The sequence below is a fragment of the Dromiciops gliroides genome, chromosome 1 (genome assembly GCF_019393635.1).
Source record: "Dromiciops gliroides isolate mDroGli1 chromosome 1, mDroGli1.pri, whole genome shotgun sequence".
Lineage (NCBI taxonomy): Eukaryota > Metazoa > Chordata > Mammalia > Microbiotheria > Microbiotheriidae > Dromiciops > Dromiciops gliroides.
In genome coordinates this window covers 192,697,256-192,710,941 of record NC_057861.1, presented here as the reverse complement: position 1 = coordinate 192,710,941, position 13,686 = coordinate 192,697,256, and the positions used below count along the sequence as shown (strand labels likewise).

Here is a 13,686-nt window from a genome sequence, read left to right as displayed (position 1 = left end):
TACTGCTCCTACAAGTTGATTTCTTGTTTCTTGGTCCAGTTTATGAAGTGGCATTAGGTCTTCTAGTAAATAAATGTTTCTGATGTCCATTTGAGGAAGGAAACATATGATTGTAGAGGTGAAAAAGAAAAAAATATTAATTTAGGTTCTCTTGCTCTCTCTATGTACAACATGGTAGAATTTTTTTTTTGTTCAAATTATTTGGTTTGGCTATCTCCATTGGTCAAATTAACTGGGTAGATGATATGGAGATACAACTTCAAAGTCTGCATTGTGTCTAGATATCCTGTGCACTTGATCACAATTGCCATAATGGTTTCCTGCTGCTTTCAATGGAAATACAGTGGCGAAACAGTCTCAGGAATGAAAGGGAGGGCTTGGTTGGTCTCACTGAATCTTTTTGATGAACCTCCCTTTCTCTGCCTTCCTTTCTAGAGCATTACTTCTTTTCACTTGATGCTTTCTACAGAAATGACTATATAAATATGGAAAAAGGAATGTATGAAACCAGTTATTTGTCAGGTACAAAAAATATCCTGTGTTGGAAACCCCAAACTTGAAATATCTGTGTCACATGGGCAGTGGAAAGAGGATTAGAATCTGAAGACCTGGGCTCATATTCCAATTCTGCCGTGGGCTATCTAGGTTACCTTGGGCAAGTCACATGACCCATTCTTAAACCTCAGTTTCTTTATCTGTAAAATGAAGGAGCTGGATAAAATAACTAGTAGATATTGTAGTTTAATCCAGCCCCTTTATTTTATAAATCTCTTCCCGCTGTAAATCTAAATCATAGTCAAAATGTATCCCTTGGGAAAAGTGGTACTAAAGATGTACATTTTTGTTGACAGAAGCAAGCATGGAGTAGTTGCTTTCATAGCACTTGCTTTTAATTCCTTCATTGCCCCTCATGAAGATTTTATTGGATCTTATTTTAATATTTTTCCATGCTTTACAGAAGGTGATTCAACAAACATAAGGCAATAAACCATTTGTGTTAGGGGTATACAGGGCTAGTTATTTTGGTCATTTTATTGATCATATCTGATTGTTGATCTGATCTGATGACTTTTTTTTTGGCAGGGCAATGAGGGTTAAGTGACTTGCCCAGGGTCACACAGATAGTAAGTGTTAAGTGTCTGAGGCTGGATTTGAACTCAGGTCCTCCTGAATCTAGGGCTGGTGCTTTATCCACTGAGCCAACTGGCTGCCCCATATCTGATGAATTTTGATTGGTTCTTAGGTCAGTAGAAAAACATCAAATTGGAGCCTAGTCATTTAAATAATACATGATTGCGGCAAAGTTCTTTTGAGCCCGGTTAAAATATTTAGACATATAGTCTCTATAGAGTTTGTTTATATGTTTATACATACACTCATATATATGATTTTAAAACCCTCCTTTATATGTGTACTAGTGTGATTGTGTTGTTGTTGTTCAGTCATTTTTCAGTCATGACCCCATTTGGGGTTATCTTGGCCCAGACACTGAAATGGTTTGCCATTTTCTTCTCCAGCTCATTTTTACAGGTGAGAAACTGAAGCAAAGAGGGTTAAGTGTCTTGCCCAGGTTCACATAGCTAATAAGTATCTAAGGCTAGATTTGAACTTAGGTCTTCCAGCACTCATCCACTGTGCAATCTAGCTGCCCTGTGTGTGCTTTTGTGTGAATTTTATTTATATATGCACATGTATATAAAAACACGTATATGTGTGCAGATGCATGTGTACATATACACAGCTATTTGACAATCCTCTGGCACTGATTGCTTCATGGTTATCCTTCCTTTGAAAGTCATGGAAAACTATTGCCACAAGAGAAATTGAAACACAAAGTCATAGATTTTGATCTGGAAGGCATCTTAGAAGACAACCCCCTGATTTTAAAGATTAGGAAACTGAGGCCCACCTGTCTTGGGGTAGCACAAGTAGTACACAGTATATGAATATGTACTTTCTGGTATCTGTGTTGCCTTTTGTCACTTTCCCACATTTGTACCTTTGTTATGAAGTAGGTGCTATAGTGTTGGTTCACCATAGTATGTTTGTTGCTCCAGTGGTATATATCTGAGATTAGGAATGAATTGCTCATTTTGCCAGAGTGAATCTATTTGTATTATCTTGAGAGAGATCCATAACTAATGCATCTTTGTTGTATTGCAAACATGACTTTGAGCACTGTCAATATGGCATTGAAACAATTAGCTGTGCCCATGATTTTGATGAAACAAAAATTCAGTTTAATAAAAGTTTAATAAAGAAATTAAAATTGGTTGACTGCATTTTTAATTTTTCAAATGGGTACTTTGGTATTGTGCAAAAAAGATGCCAGAGAAGAAAGCAAAATAAAACAAAAAAGAAAAACTTTGGGATCTTTAGTGATATTCTATATTAAAACTGATTTCTGAGATCTTAAGGTGTATTTCTAAAGAAGTGGGTATAACAAATACTTCCAGGTACTTATGTTTTATGTATTAAACCTCAATATTTCTGGTAGAAAAGAAAAAAAATCAAGCAATTCTTTCTTTGTTTGGATAAAAAAAAATGCTGTAGTCACTTTTAAAATGTTTTTAAAATGAACTGAATTGACCACTGGTTTCACTGCTACATAGCTAATTTTGGTCCTCATTTGCCTCCGTCACCTTTATATTCAAATGCTGAGGCAAGCACAAGAGCTAAAAACATCTATATGTGTAAAAAAACTCATCAGCTCTTGTACCTTGAAAAATAGAATTTTGTTTAGTGTAGGTTAGCTGCTGAAGCAAAAAAAAAGTAAGTTTTATGACAGGGAATTTTATAAATGTTATTTTGACAGATACCATAACATGCCAGAGGCATAAAGCCCATGCAGAAGAACATGCAAAATATTTAAATTACTTAAAATGAACTTCATATTTTAAATAATAGATGTTTACCTCATAGGTTAGACCTTATATAATTCCATTTATACTGAAATTGTATGTTTTAGAGGGTAAAATTATACCCAGAATCCATTGCATTATATATTACATCAGAGAACTGCCACAGTATAGATCCTAAGGGAACTTTTAAATTGTCACATTAAAATAATCTATCCATTGTCATGAGCATACAGCTTAAAAAACCAGGATAGTGTAGTGTTGGGCCAAATTTCGATTGTTCAGGAGACCAATCAGACAGCTTGGTTTGGCTAGAGACCTTAAAAAATGTTTAAGTTCTATATTCCATTTAATATCACAACATATACTATTTTGTTAAAATGCTTCTTTCTTGTTAAGCCTCTGCTTTTCATTTTTTTGATCAGCTTCTATGGTAAAATATTGATTTGAATAGAGAGCAAACCTTCTTAACAGGAGGGAGACTAGTCATTATATGGGTAACCATGCCCTATAGTTGGCACACTACAAATTACCTTCTCTGGGAAAAGCTGGGATTGGATTACTGATCGTAGCAGGATACCATTTTGTTAGCCATAGCCAAGGATTCAAACTGGACTAGGTTTTATTTGAAAATATTTCTTCAATTTTTGTTTAATCAAAGTAGTATTTATAAAAAGTAACCATATTGTCTATCATGCTTAGGGGAAGTTTATCTTTATAAGCAGCCTTAAATATTTTGAGAGTGTTTGTGGCTACATATAAAAGCAACTAAGACAATAATGAGCGGATAGAGTAGGTGCTTATAGTGTGTAGAACTGACACCAAAAAATGACCTACTTTCACTCATGAAGCAAATATTGACCACAAGATCTATGAATGTATACTTGTGTTTGGTCACTGAAACCAACTGGAGAAAACTAGGAATCCAAGTATAAGTCATATGAAGATGATTACCTCATGTTGTGTTATTTACAAACCGACTCACAAATACATACTACAGACATATACATATTTTACAAGCGATTATTGTAATAATAACTTTGACTACTAAGACTGTTAGCAATGTGAAAGTAAAACTCGTATCATGAAAACCTCAATGAAAGCAGCCATGCTCTGGATAAAATTAAAAGGACATACCAAACTTAAAACTATTATAGCAATTAAAGCTTAAAGCTGCACTGAGACTTTTGGGACCTCCTATATTATCATTTAGTAGGCACTTAATAAATATTTATTGATTGGGTATTAAGAAGAGTTTTAGTTTTGAGGAAAAGATAAAAATAAGATTCCCAGTCTATGTGAGAAGCAGTTCAGTTGTGTCCAACTCTTTATGACCCCATTTGGGGTTTTCTTCACAAATATTGGAGCAGTTTGCCATTTCTATCTCCAGCTCATTTTACAGATGAGGAAATGGTGGCACACAGGGTGAAGTGACTTGCCCAGGGTGTACCAACTAGTAAGTGTTTGAGGTAAGATTTGAACTCAGGAAGATTAAGTCTTCTTGACTCCAGGTCCTGTCCTATGTCTACTATACCACCTAGCTTCCCACGTAGGAAGCAACTTGATATAATAAAGAACCAACCTCAAAGCAAGGAAGACCTGGGTTCAAATCCTTATACCATTCTTCCTGCCACTCACTCTTCAATCCAATGACACTGGCCTCCTTGTTAGGCGTTTTTTCGGGCTGTCCCTCTAACCTGGAATGCTTTCCCTTAATTCTGCCTACTGGCTTCCCTGGCTTCCTTTAAGTCTGAAATATAATCCCATCAGTTACAACGAGCCTTTCCCTACTCTGCTTAATTCTAGTAACATTCTAGCTGCACAACCCTGTTATTTAACTTAAAGTAAGTCACAACCCCTTTGTACTCCAAGCAATTCTCTAGATTGTACGTTACAATTATTGGTAGACAAGTTCCTTCACATGTTAGTTCCCTATTTCATTTAAATCACAGGTACAGTTTCTCTCCCCTATACATGTATTTCATGGTACAAGACAGAAAATAGAATCTTGGTAACCAAATATAGTATAGCAGAACATGCCTGGAAATTCTTTATGTGAATTTGCATGTAAATGTTCCCTAACCAGTTAGAATGCTTATGACACATTTCTCCTTTTCACCCACTCCAAAAAAAGCCATCTTGCACCCTGTTTCCCTGCTGGCTGCCACCTGTGTACACTCCCACAGGAGGTGTTCCAGAGTTTCCTTCAACAACTCTCCGACACTCTCCATCATGCTGCAGTCTGTGACAAATAGAAAGCTTTAATATTCATCAGGCATGGCTACAGACTGAGAAGTGCATAGATATCCGATACCTAATTCTCTGGATATCCAACAACTGCTGGAAATTCATGTGTGAATCCAATTGAAATCATGAATTTGTCTATTGCAACTACTTCTTGAATGCTCATGAATAAAGGTGAACCAGAATGTGCCCTTCTTTGCTTCATGCTTCTTCTGCACGTGAAATTGTGACATCATGCAGAGGGAAATGAGCCAAGCAAACAACCGGTAAAGCTGAAAGAGCAATTGATATTTAGAGCAGTTACCAACCTTAATGAGGAACTGATCTGAATTATTTATTTTGTGCTGGACCTTATTTAAGCAAGCAGTTAAGCATGGAATACATTTGTCATCTGTCAGATACCAGCACTCACTGACCACCCATAGTAATTACTGTATCTGCTTTCAGATTCAGAACTCAATGGATGGCAGTGTGGGGGGGGGGGCCTTGGCACTCAGGTGGCATTGTGTGCAAATCACTCTCATGGAGATTAGGCATTTATCTTTGATTTTTATGTGATTCCCTTTTGGTTCTGAAGATGTTCAGGCATCTTGATTTAATGAGTGGGAAAATACTAAATTTCAAATTATTGTTGACTGACCATGTCATAGTTTATTGCTGAGATGGCTTGGCCCACATTCTAAATGATAGAAGTTTGCCCCCCTTTGGTCAATGGGGCTTATGTTTACTATATATCCATTTTCTTACCTTCAGTAGTAACAGTCAAATATTTGCATGCAATATTGAAAAGTATCACTGAGAGTGGTGTTTTACTAGCTTTGTAAAGAATTAATTGTAGACATTATTATTACTATTTATTGAATGCAATGTTATATATTAATAAACAGTAAGCACCTATTATGTGCTAGGTTAAGCACTGTGCTAAATTGGGGATACAAAAAGAGGCAAAATATAAAGCTCACAATCTAATGGGGGAGACAACATGCAAACAAATATATACAAAATAAGCTATAAACAGGATAAATAGGAAACTATTTACAAAGAGAAGGCACTAGAATTAAGAGGAGTTGGGAAAGGCTTGCTGTAAAAGATGTTTTTTGGTGGGACTTGAAGGAATACAGGGAAGCCAGTAGGCAGAATTGAGAGAGAGCATTTCAGGCTAGGGGGACAGTCAGAAAAAATGCCCAGCAAAGAAGCCAGTGTCACTGGATTGAAGAGCACATGGCAAGAATAAAGTGTAAGAAGACTGGAAATGTAGGAGGGGGCTTCATTATTAGGGGGCTTTGAATGACAGTGCATTTTGTAATTGACTATGTATAGATCTAGATAGATGAGAGAGAGAGAGAGAGAGGGAGAGGGAGAGGGAGAGAGAGACAGAGAGACAGAGAGAGAGACAGAGAGAGAAATAGAGAAGGTATCTGAAGAATCTTTTTTTATTATTCTTATTTGTTCTTTACAGGTCTTACATATAAGTTTTATAGATCAATAGATTCCACACATTTCCTTCATTTTAAACAATATTTTGATTTTGTTCTAGTATTTCTTATTGTCTTATTTTTGTTTTTAGACTTTTATTTTCCAAATTACATGTAAAAGCAAATTTTGACATCAATTTTTAAAAAACTTTGTGTTCCAACTTCTCTTCCTCCCTCCCCTCCCACCCCCACCACAAGAACTCAAACAATTTATGTTGAAGAATCTGAAAATGTGCTAGAATAGTAGGGAAAGATGGAGAGGGAAGGATATTGGAACCTTTGACCCAAATCTATATCAGTGAAGTATATGAAGTAGAAGATTGATTATTGTCCATATTACCCAAACTACACATTCTAGGTTCCATGGATCACTGAAAATTTCCCAATTTTATAGATCTATATAGATATTGTCTTCATCACACCATTTCTTCTTTAAAATATTGCCCAAGTAAGAAGCATGGACTCATTACCATAGATGAAAAACAATATGTTCTGTTTTAACATGGAAGGTCTGTCAGAAAATATATTCTTTGTTTAAATATCCCACCCAAAGTCTTGGAAACATAGTCCCCTTATGTTTATTGAGGCAGCAAATTAGAGTGTCTAAACTAATATTGGTCTCTGATTCAATATAGAACACAATTTTTTCCCTGCTGCTTGTGGCCTTTGGAGTTGATAATTGAACTAAAGGATACAGACTATGGTACCTGTTTGAAGTGAGCACTCAGACTTAGGGTTCCTTTTATCTTATAACAGTATTAATGTTGGCTGGGTGCCATGTACTGGGGGTTCAGAAGAGTTAATGAAAATCATGATGCTTTCAACTGCTCTCATAATGAGCCTCTCTGCTTGCATCAAACCAAATGGCTTATAGGGCACAGATTTCTGCATGTAAGAACATGTGAGGGGCCAGCCTAGAAACTAAAAAAAAAAAAAATCAATATCCTCTTCTCATCAAAATCCAGAAGCAGCTAATTGCAAAATCAGACTCTAGCTCATCACACAGATTTGCAAGCTGTTTTTCCAAATAAATTGATATATTAAAACTAAAAACTAAAAACACTTTAGCATATCAAAATATGTTTGAGACCACATATGTTGTCCTAAAATATTACAGTATGTGTAAACGACCCCACTTGCCAGTTCTTGTAGTCTTGTATGAATTTCACATTTACTCTTGCTTTCTCTTTTGCTCTTATAAAGCTCACTGATTCTCTTAGATGTTATAATCATTTCAGTTCTTTATCCTCAGACATATCTTCTTACCTGATATGTCCAGTTGAAAACTTGACATTTCCACTACTCTTAATATATGTTAAACCCTTCCTTTCTCTTATCAGTTTACCCCCACCCCCAATATCCTCAAATTATATCTCCCATTTCCCAGCCCAGCTGCCCAAATTGGCATTCTCCTGGAAGGAAAACAATCTGATTAATCAATATCTCTGAATTCTCCAAAGGCAGTTGCATTTTAAAGGAGGTCCTTGTCAGCCACCATGAATTTCAAATTGTAGGAATTTCTGGCAGCTGGGGATAAGATTTAACAGGGAGCTGGGGAAGCGTCCTGTGGAATAGGTAGAATGTCCAAGTTACTTGGGCCTTCTGAGTTGGATGATCTAAGAGTCTTTAGAGAGCCTTTGGAGGAGGAGCTTCCTGTTTTTACTCATTACACATTTCTTCTTCTTTAGGTGAACCTAGAAATGTTTACTCTCAATTTCTGTGGTACCTCAGTTCCTTCCCCAAATCCAGTCTTCTTCACTCCTCCTTTGTACTCATAGGGGCTTAGAATGTGATTCATTGAATGTCAGGTCTTTGTCTCTGTCTCTGTGTCTCTTTCTGTCTCTGTGTCTGTCTGTCTGTCTGTCTGTCTGTCTGTCTGTCTGTCTGTCTGTCTGTCTGTCTCTTTTCTCCCTCTCTCTCACCCCTGCTGTCCAAGGTCAATTCCACACCTTCCCAGAAGACCAAACCATTGTACAACTCCATCCATATGATAAATATTTAACAACAAGCTATCTGGAAGAAAATGTACCTGCAACACACTTTTAAGTTTAATTTGCATTATTAACATTTTCATATCACTTTCACAAATCTAAACAATTAGCAAAACAATAAATCAACCCCTGACTTGTAGCAGTTGCCAGTTTCCCAAGTAAAAATATTAGTACTGAAGATTTAGCAGTTGGATGAGCCCCTTGGAGCTGGCTCTATCACACTTAACAGTGTTTATCATTGTGCAGACACAATAGGAGGTACTTAATAAATCTTTATTTACTCAATGATTGATTTGATTGTCACTTGGGAGCTGATTTAAGATTGGATTAGAGGAATTTAGCTGTTATCATAGTGGGTTCTTTCCTAACTCCTTAACAAAAATGTGTAAATGTGGACTTTTTCTAGTTTGCTTCCACATATCATGATTAACTGCTTTTATTCATATTCACACAAACAAATCAAGAAAAATCTTGGAATTCTAAGTACAGAATACATATTTGCTGGTTGATGAATTCACCTTATTTTATTTTTTTGATATTAAACATTTTTATTTAAAGTTTTGAGTTCTGAATTCTATCCCTCTTTTCCTCCCTTTCCTCCCCCGCTCCTGAGACAGTAAGCAACTGTAATAAAAGAAAAAAAAATTAAAGAAATGAAGAGAAAAATGGCATGCTTCAGTCTGTGTTCCATCAATATCAGTTCTTTCTTTGGAGGTGGATAGTATGCTTCATCAGTAGTCTTGGGATTGTCTTGGATCATTGTATGACTGAGAATAGTTAAGTCATTCACAGTTCTTCCTTGAACAATATTGCTGAATTTACCTTTTTATTAAAATAGCACTTCTTGCAGTCTTTTTTTCTTATGCCTTCACCTCATCCTTATGATCCTTTACAATCTAGGTCTCCAAAGAGTAGCCTCTTAAAAAAGGAAGTGTGTGTGTGTTTTGCCAGGGCCATATTATAGCACTTGCCTATGACTTTAATTAAATTGAATGAGAGCACAATGGTTATTATCAGTCATAGTTGGTTCAACAAATATCTATGTCAGATGCTCTTGAGAAAGGGCGGTTTAGAAAAATGAGTAAGCCAATGTAATGCATCTGATTGATTTGTGGAGTTCCTTATGAAAAAATAAAATACTTTTATTATCAGTCAGTCAAAGAGGAAATGAAAGAAAAATTTTAACAAACATTTATTAAGTGCTTACTATGTGCCACCAAGCATTGAGGATACTCCCACTTCTTGTGTGTCTCTTCTGAAAATTAGAATTGTATTATCAACTGAAAATGCTATTGTTATTAGTTAAAATATTCATAAAATGATAGCTTATAATTATTTAAAGTGTTCTTTAAGGGGAAGTCAAATTTAGGGTGTGGAACAGGTTAAGACAAAATAGTTAGTGCTTATTGCAGATTTCATCAGGCCAGAATGTATATTGCTTTAAAATGGTTTTAGGTCTGTGAGCTTCAGTGATAGCTCAAAAATGGTTCCTTGGGGAAGAACAGAATATCATGGATATGCCATCCCAATGTCTTAAGTGGTGTGTCTTCAGAGAAGAAAGAAAAGACTTTTGACAATCAAATAGCCTTGTCAAAATACCAGAATTTTTCAGTGTCTTTTAATGAAGTCTCATTAGAGAGATATGAAACTGTTGTGCCTAATTTACCCTATTTCTCTCTGGGGGAAAAACACGCTTAGTTTGAATGGGCATTTTCTTGAGGAATGTCAGTATATAGTTTTCCATGTGTTATGTCTGCCAACTGGTGGCCAGACGCTTAAGCAGACTTAACCAATTAGTGGAACTTTCCCCCACCCAATCTGAAGGGTGAATTGATTGTTCTTGTATGTTGGGAACATCGCTGTGGCCAGGGCTGCATTTCTCAGGCGCTTAGTTAAGATCCATCGGTCTGGGCAAAAGAAGTGCCAGTCTTGAACTGATCTGGGTTATTTTGCTGGTTTGGACTTTGTTTATCAAACTAACTTCACGAGAGATTTTGTACCTTGTTTAGTTTCATGTTCGTTAAAGAAGAAAACACATTTCTCAGTAGCATTAATGCTACTGATACTGATTCAGAGGAAGTAAACTGGTACAAACAATGGAGCCCTGGCATAACACACTAATTTCCACAGGACAAAGTCAGTTAATGCATGCAACTTAGTCCTACATCATACTTACTAGCATATACTTGCCTAAAATGAAAGAATTCAGGAGTCTAGTTTTTCATGGAGCCTACTGATGATGCTTATGATGAAAAGGATGACCTTGGGAAATGTGTAGGCATCTGAGAAGATGAAATCAGCTCTGTGTCAGAAGATAAGTTGACTTAAATCTGGGCTATGTAAAGAAAACTACACTTTATTTTTACTTTATCCTGCTGGAATATGTCATTTGAAATGGTAGTTTTTTTGTCTTTTTTGGTGGTAGTGGTAGGTATGTGGTTATACACATACATACACACACATGTATGTGTACGTGTGTGTTTAAGCAGACAGTAGGACTGTTCAAAGTCTAAATCTAGCTAAGTGCCCCAGGTCTTTCAGAATAATGAGACATTTTCTAAATGCACTTTTTTTTTTCAAATTGTACCACTATTACATTACAGAGGGGGAAAAAAGGGTGGGAGGTGGGAAGGGACTTAACACTTAGCACCTGTCACTAGTTTTCTTCTAGAATTAGAGTCTCTTGCTTATAAAAATTTAATTGATTCCTAGCAGTTTATGTGCGTGGTGCTTAGTGGGAGTTTTCTGTTCTTTTGCCAGCTACATGGTTACTTAGAAAGTGAGCCGCTCACGCTGCAGCTGTTCATCGGGACGGCAGACGACCGCCTGCTGAGACCCCATGCTTTCTACCAGGTCCACCGGATAACAGGCAAAACTGTCTCCACCACCAGCCATGAAGCGATCCTCTCCAACACCAAAGTCCTGGAAATTCCACTTCTTCCAGAAAATAACATGCGAGCAATGTAAGCCTTGGGGACTGGACTACTTGGTGATTTCACCCAAATTGGGTGTCTTTGTGCTTCCTTTTATCTGACTTTCTCACAGAATCCTCCAAATCTTGTAATCCTTTAAACAAATTTACCAAATTCCAGTGGCCCAGAGTGTCCTTAACACCTAAATGGACCTCACAGATATTTATGACAACCGATTTGCTTCTTTCTAGGGTTTCAGCCACTGTGCTTATTGGCACTTAAAAAACATATCTCAATTACACCTCTATAAATACCTCCCACCCAGTCCTTCCATTTAGCAGCTACTAAACATGACACCTATTTGCTCTTGATGGTGAAGCGGTAAAGTTAGAAGTCACCTGAATATAATTTTACTTTGATAATATTTTAATTTTCCCCAATTATATGTAAAAACAATTTTTAACATTCATTCACATTTTTTTTGAGTTCCAAATTCTTTCTTTCCCTCTACCCTATCCTCTCTCCCTGAGATGGTAAGCAATTTGATATAGGTTATATATGTGTAGTCATGCAAAACATATTTCCATTTTAGTCATGTCGTGAAAAAAAGACACAAAACAAAACAAGCATGAAAAAAATAAAGCGGAAAAATAGTATGCTTTGATCTGCATTGAATATAAATACTTAAAAACATTATTATCAAGAGTATTTTCAAATCCTATCTTAAGCTGTGGAAAAATGATTCTATTGCTAGTCACTCTCTCTCTTCTGATATATAGAGTTCAACAATACTCTATTTGGTAGTAAAAGTAGTTCTATTCTAAGAACAAACCATGCATTGTCCAAATAGGGCCTAGTCATATTTAATGCATGAATTTTACCTCTATTTATCAGAATTGCAGTGAAATTATCACTTATCTTTGCAGGAAATTTATGCTGTAAAAATATATGTGAGAAATAGATACAAATTTTCCCTCAACTTGGGGAAATTTCAAGTATCTTGTGAATCTTTGAGTTGGTTGCTAATCAGGATCCCAAGGTCTGAGATGAAATCAAATGGATTCTGACTTTCATATGCTTTCAATAAATATAGTTTTGTGGTACTTATAAAAAAAACAGTTCATTTACCATATTGCCTCAGAGCACTTCAAGATTTTCAGACATGGGCTTGCTGGATTAGAAACATCCAGAGCTACCCATCCAACTCAAGCACAAATGAAGGTAGTTTCCACTTAAGTTCTTGAAACTTATGAGGAGGAGCAGCTAGGTGGCATAGCCCTGGCCCTGGATTCAGGAGGACCTGAGTTCAAATCCAGCACCAGACACTTGACATTTACTAGTTGTATGACCCTGAGCAAGTCACTTAACCCTCATTGTCCCACAAAACAAAACAAAACAAAAACAAAAAAAACCCAAAACTTATGAGGACCCCATTATAAATTTCCATTTTCTAGAGGCTTAGCTAAACACTAGGTGTTAAAATAGGAAAACTGTAGGATTTCTTTTTACTATTATTTCTGATAAATACTATGGGAAAAGAAAAAAATATTATGGATTATTATGGGTCAACACTCTGTGGAATCTGCAACTGAAGCTTATTTGAATCATAAAAATATAAGTTGAGGGGCAGCTAGGTGGCGCAGTGGTTAAAGCACCAGCCCTGGATTCAGGAGGACTTGAGTTCAAATCTGGCCTCAGACACTTGACACTTACTAGCTGTGTGACCCTGGGCAAGTCACTTAACCCCCATTGCCCCACTATATATATATATATATATATATATATATATATATATATATATATATATGTAAAGTTGTAACTCAGAAAAATGAGAGATTGGACAGTACTACATTAGTTCCTTCAAGAATCATTAAAACATGCGTATCATGAGGTAGTAAAGAATGATTTTAATACCTTTATTCCTACATGACATCGCTAGTTCTACTTTCCACTTCCTCCCCCTCCCACCATAGTTATGTAGTTAACTCATATCAAGTGATGGGGAGAATCAAGATAGTTGTTAACTTTATGATTAGCTTTATGATTCCAGTGCTTGGAAAGAGCCTGACACATAGTAGGTGCTTCATAAATGTTGATTGACTCACTATGTGTCCAAAATTATTATCTACAAAATTGCTTCAGTTATCTGCTTGACTTGGCATGTGTAGATACGGTCTTAGTGATGTCCTTGGTGACTGTTCTGAAA

The 13,686-nt window shown here is 36.3% G+C and overlaps 1 protein-coding gene across 1 annotated transcript in view; it reads left to right on the top strand.

Annotated features, from left to right (window-relative positions):
• Nucleotides 1-13,686, top strand: part of NFATC1 (nuclear factor of activated T cells 1) — a 221,502-nt gene that overhangs the window by 104,671 nt on the left and 103,145 nt on the right. The window contains exon 4 of the mRNA XM_043979273.1: nt 11,329-11,531. Within this exon, the coding sequence (XP_043835208.1) occupies nt 11,329-11,531 (203 nt within the window). The remainder of the gene's footprint in view (nt 1-11,328; nt 11,532-13,686) is intronic.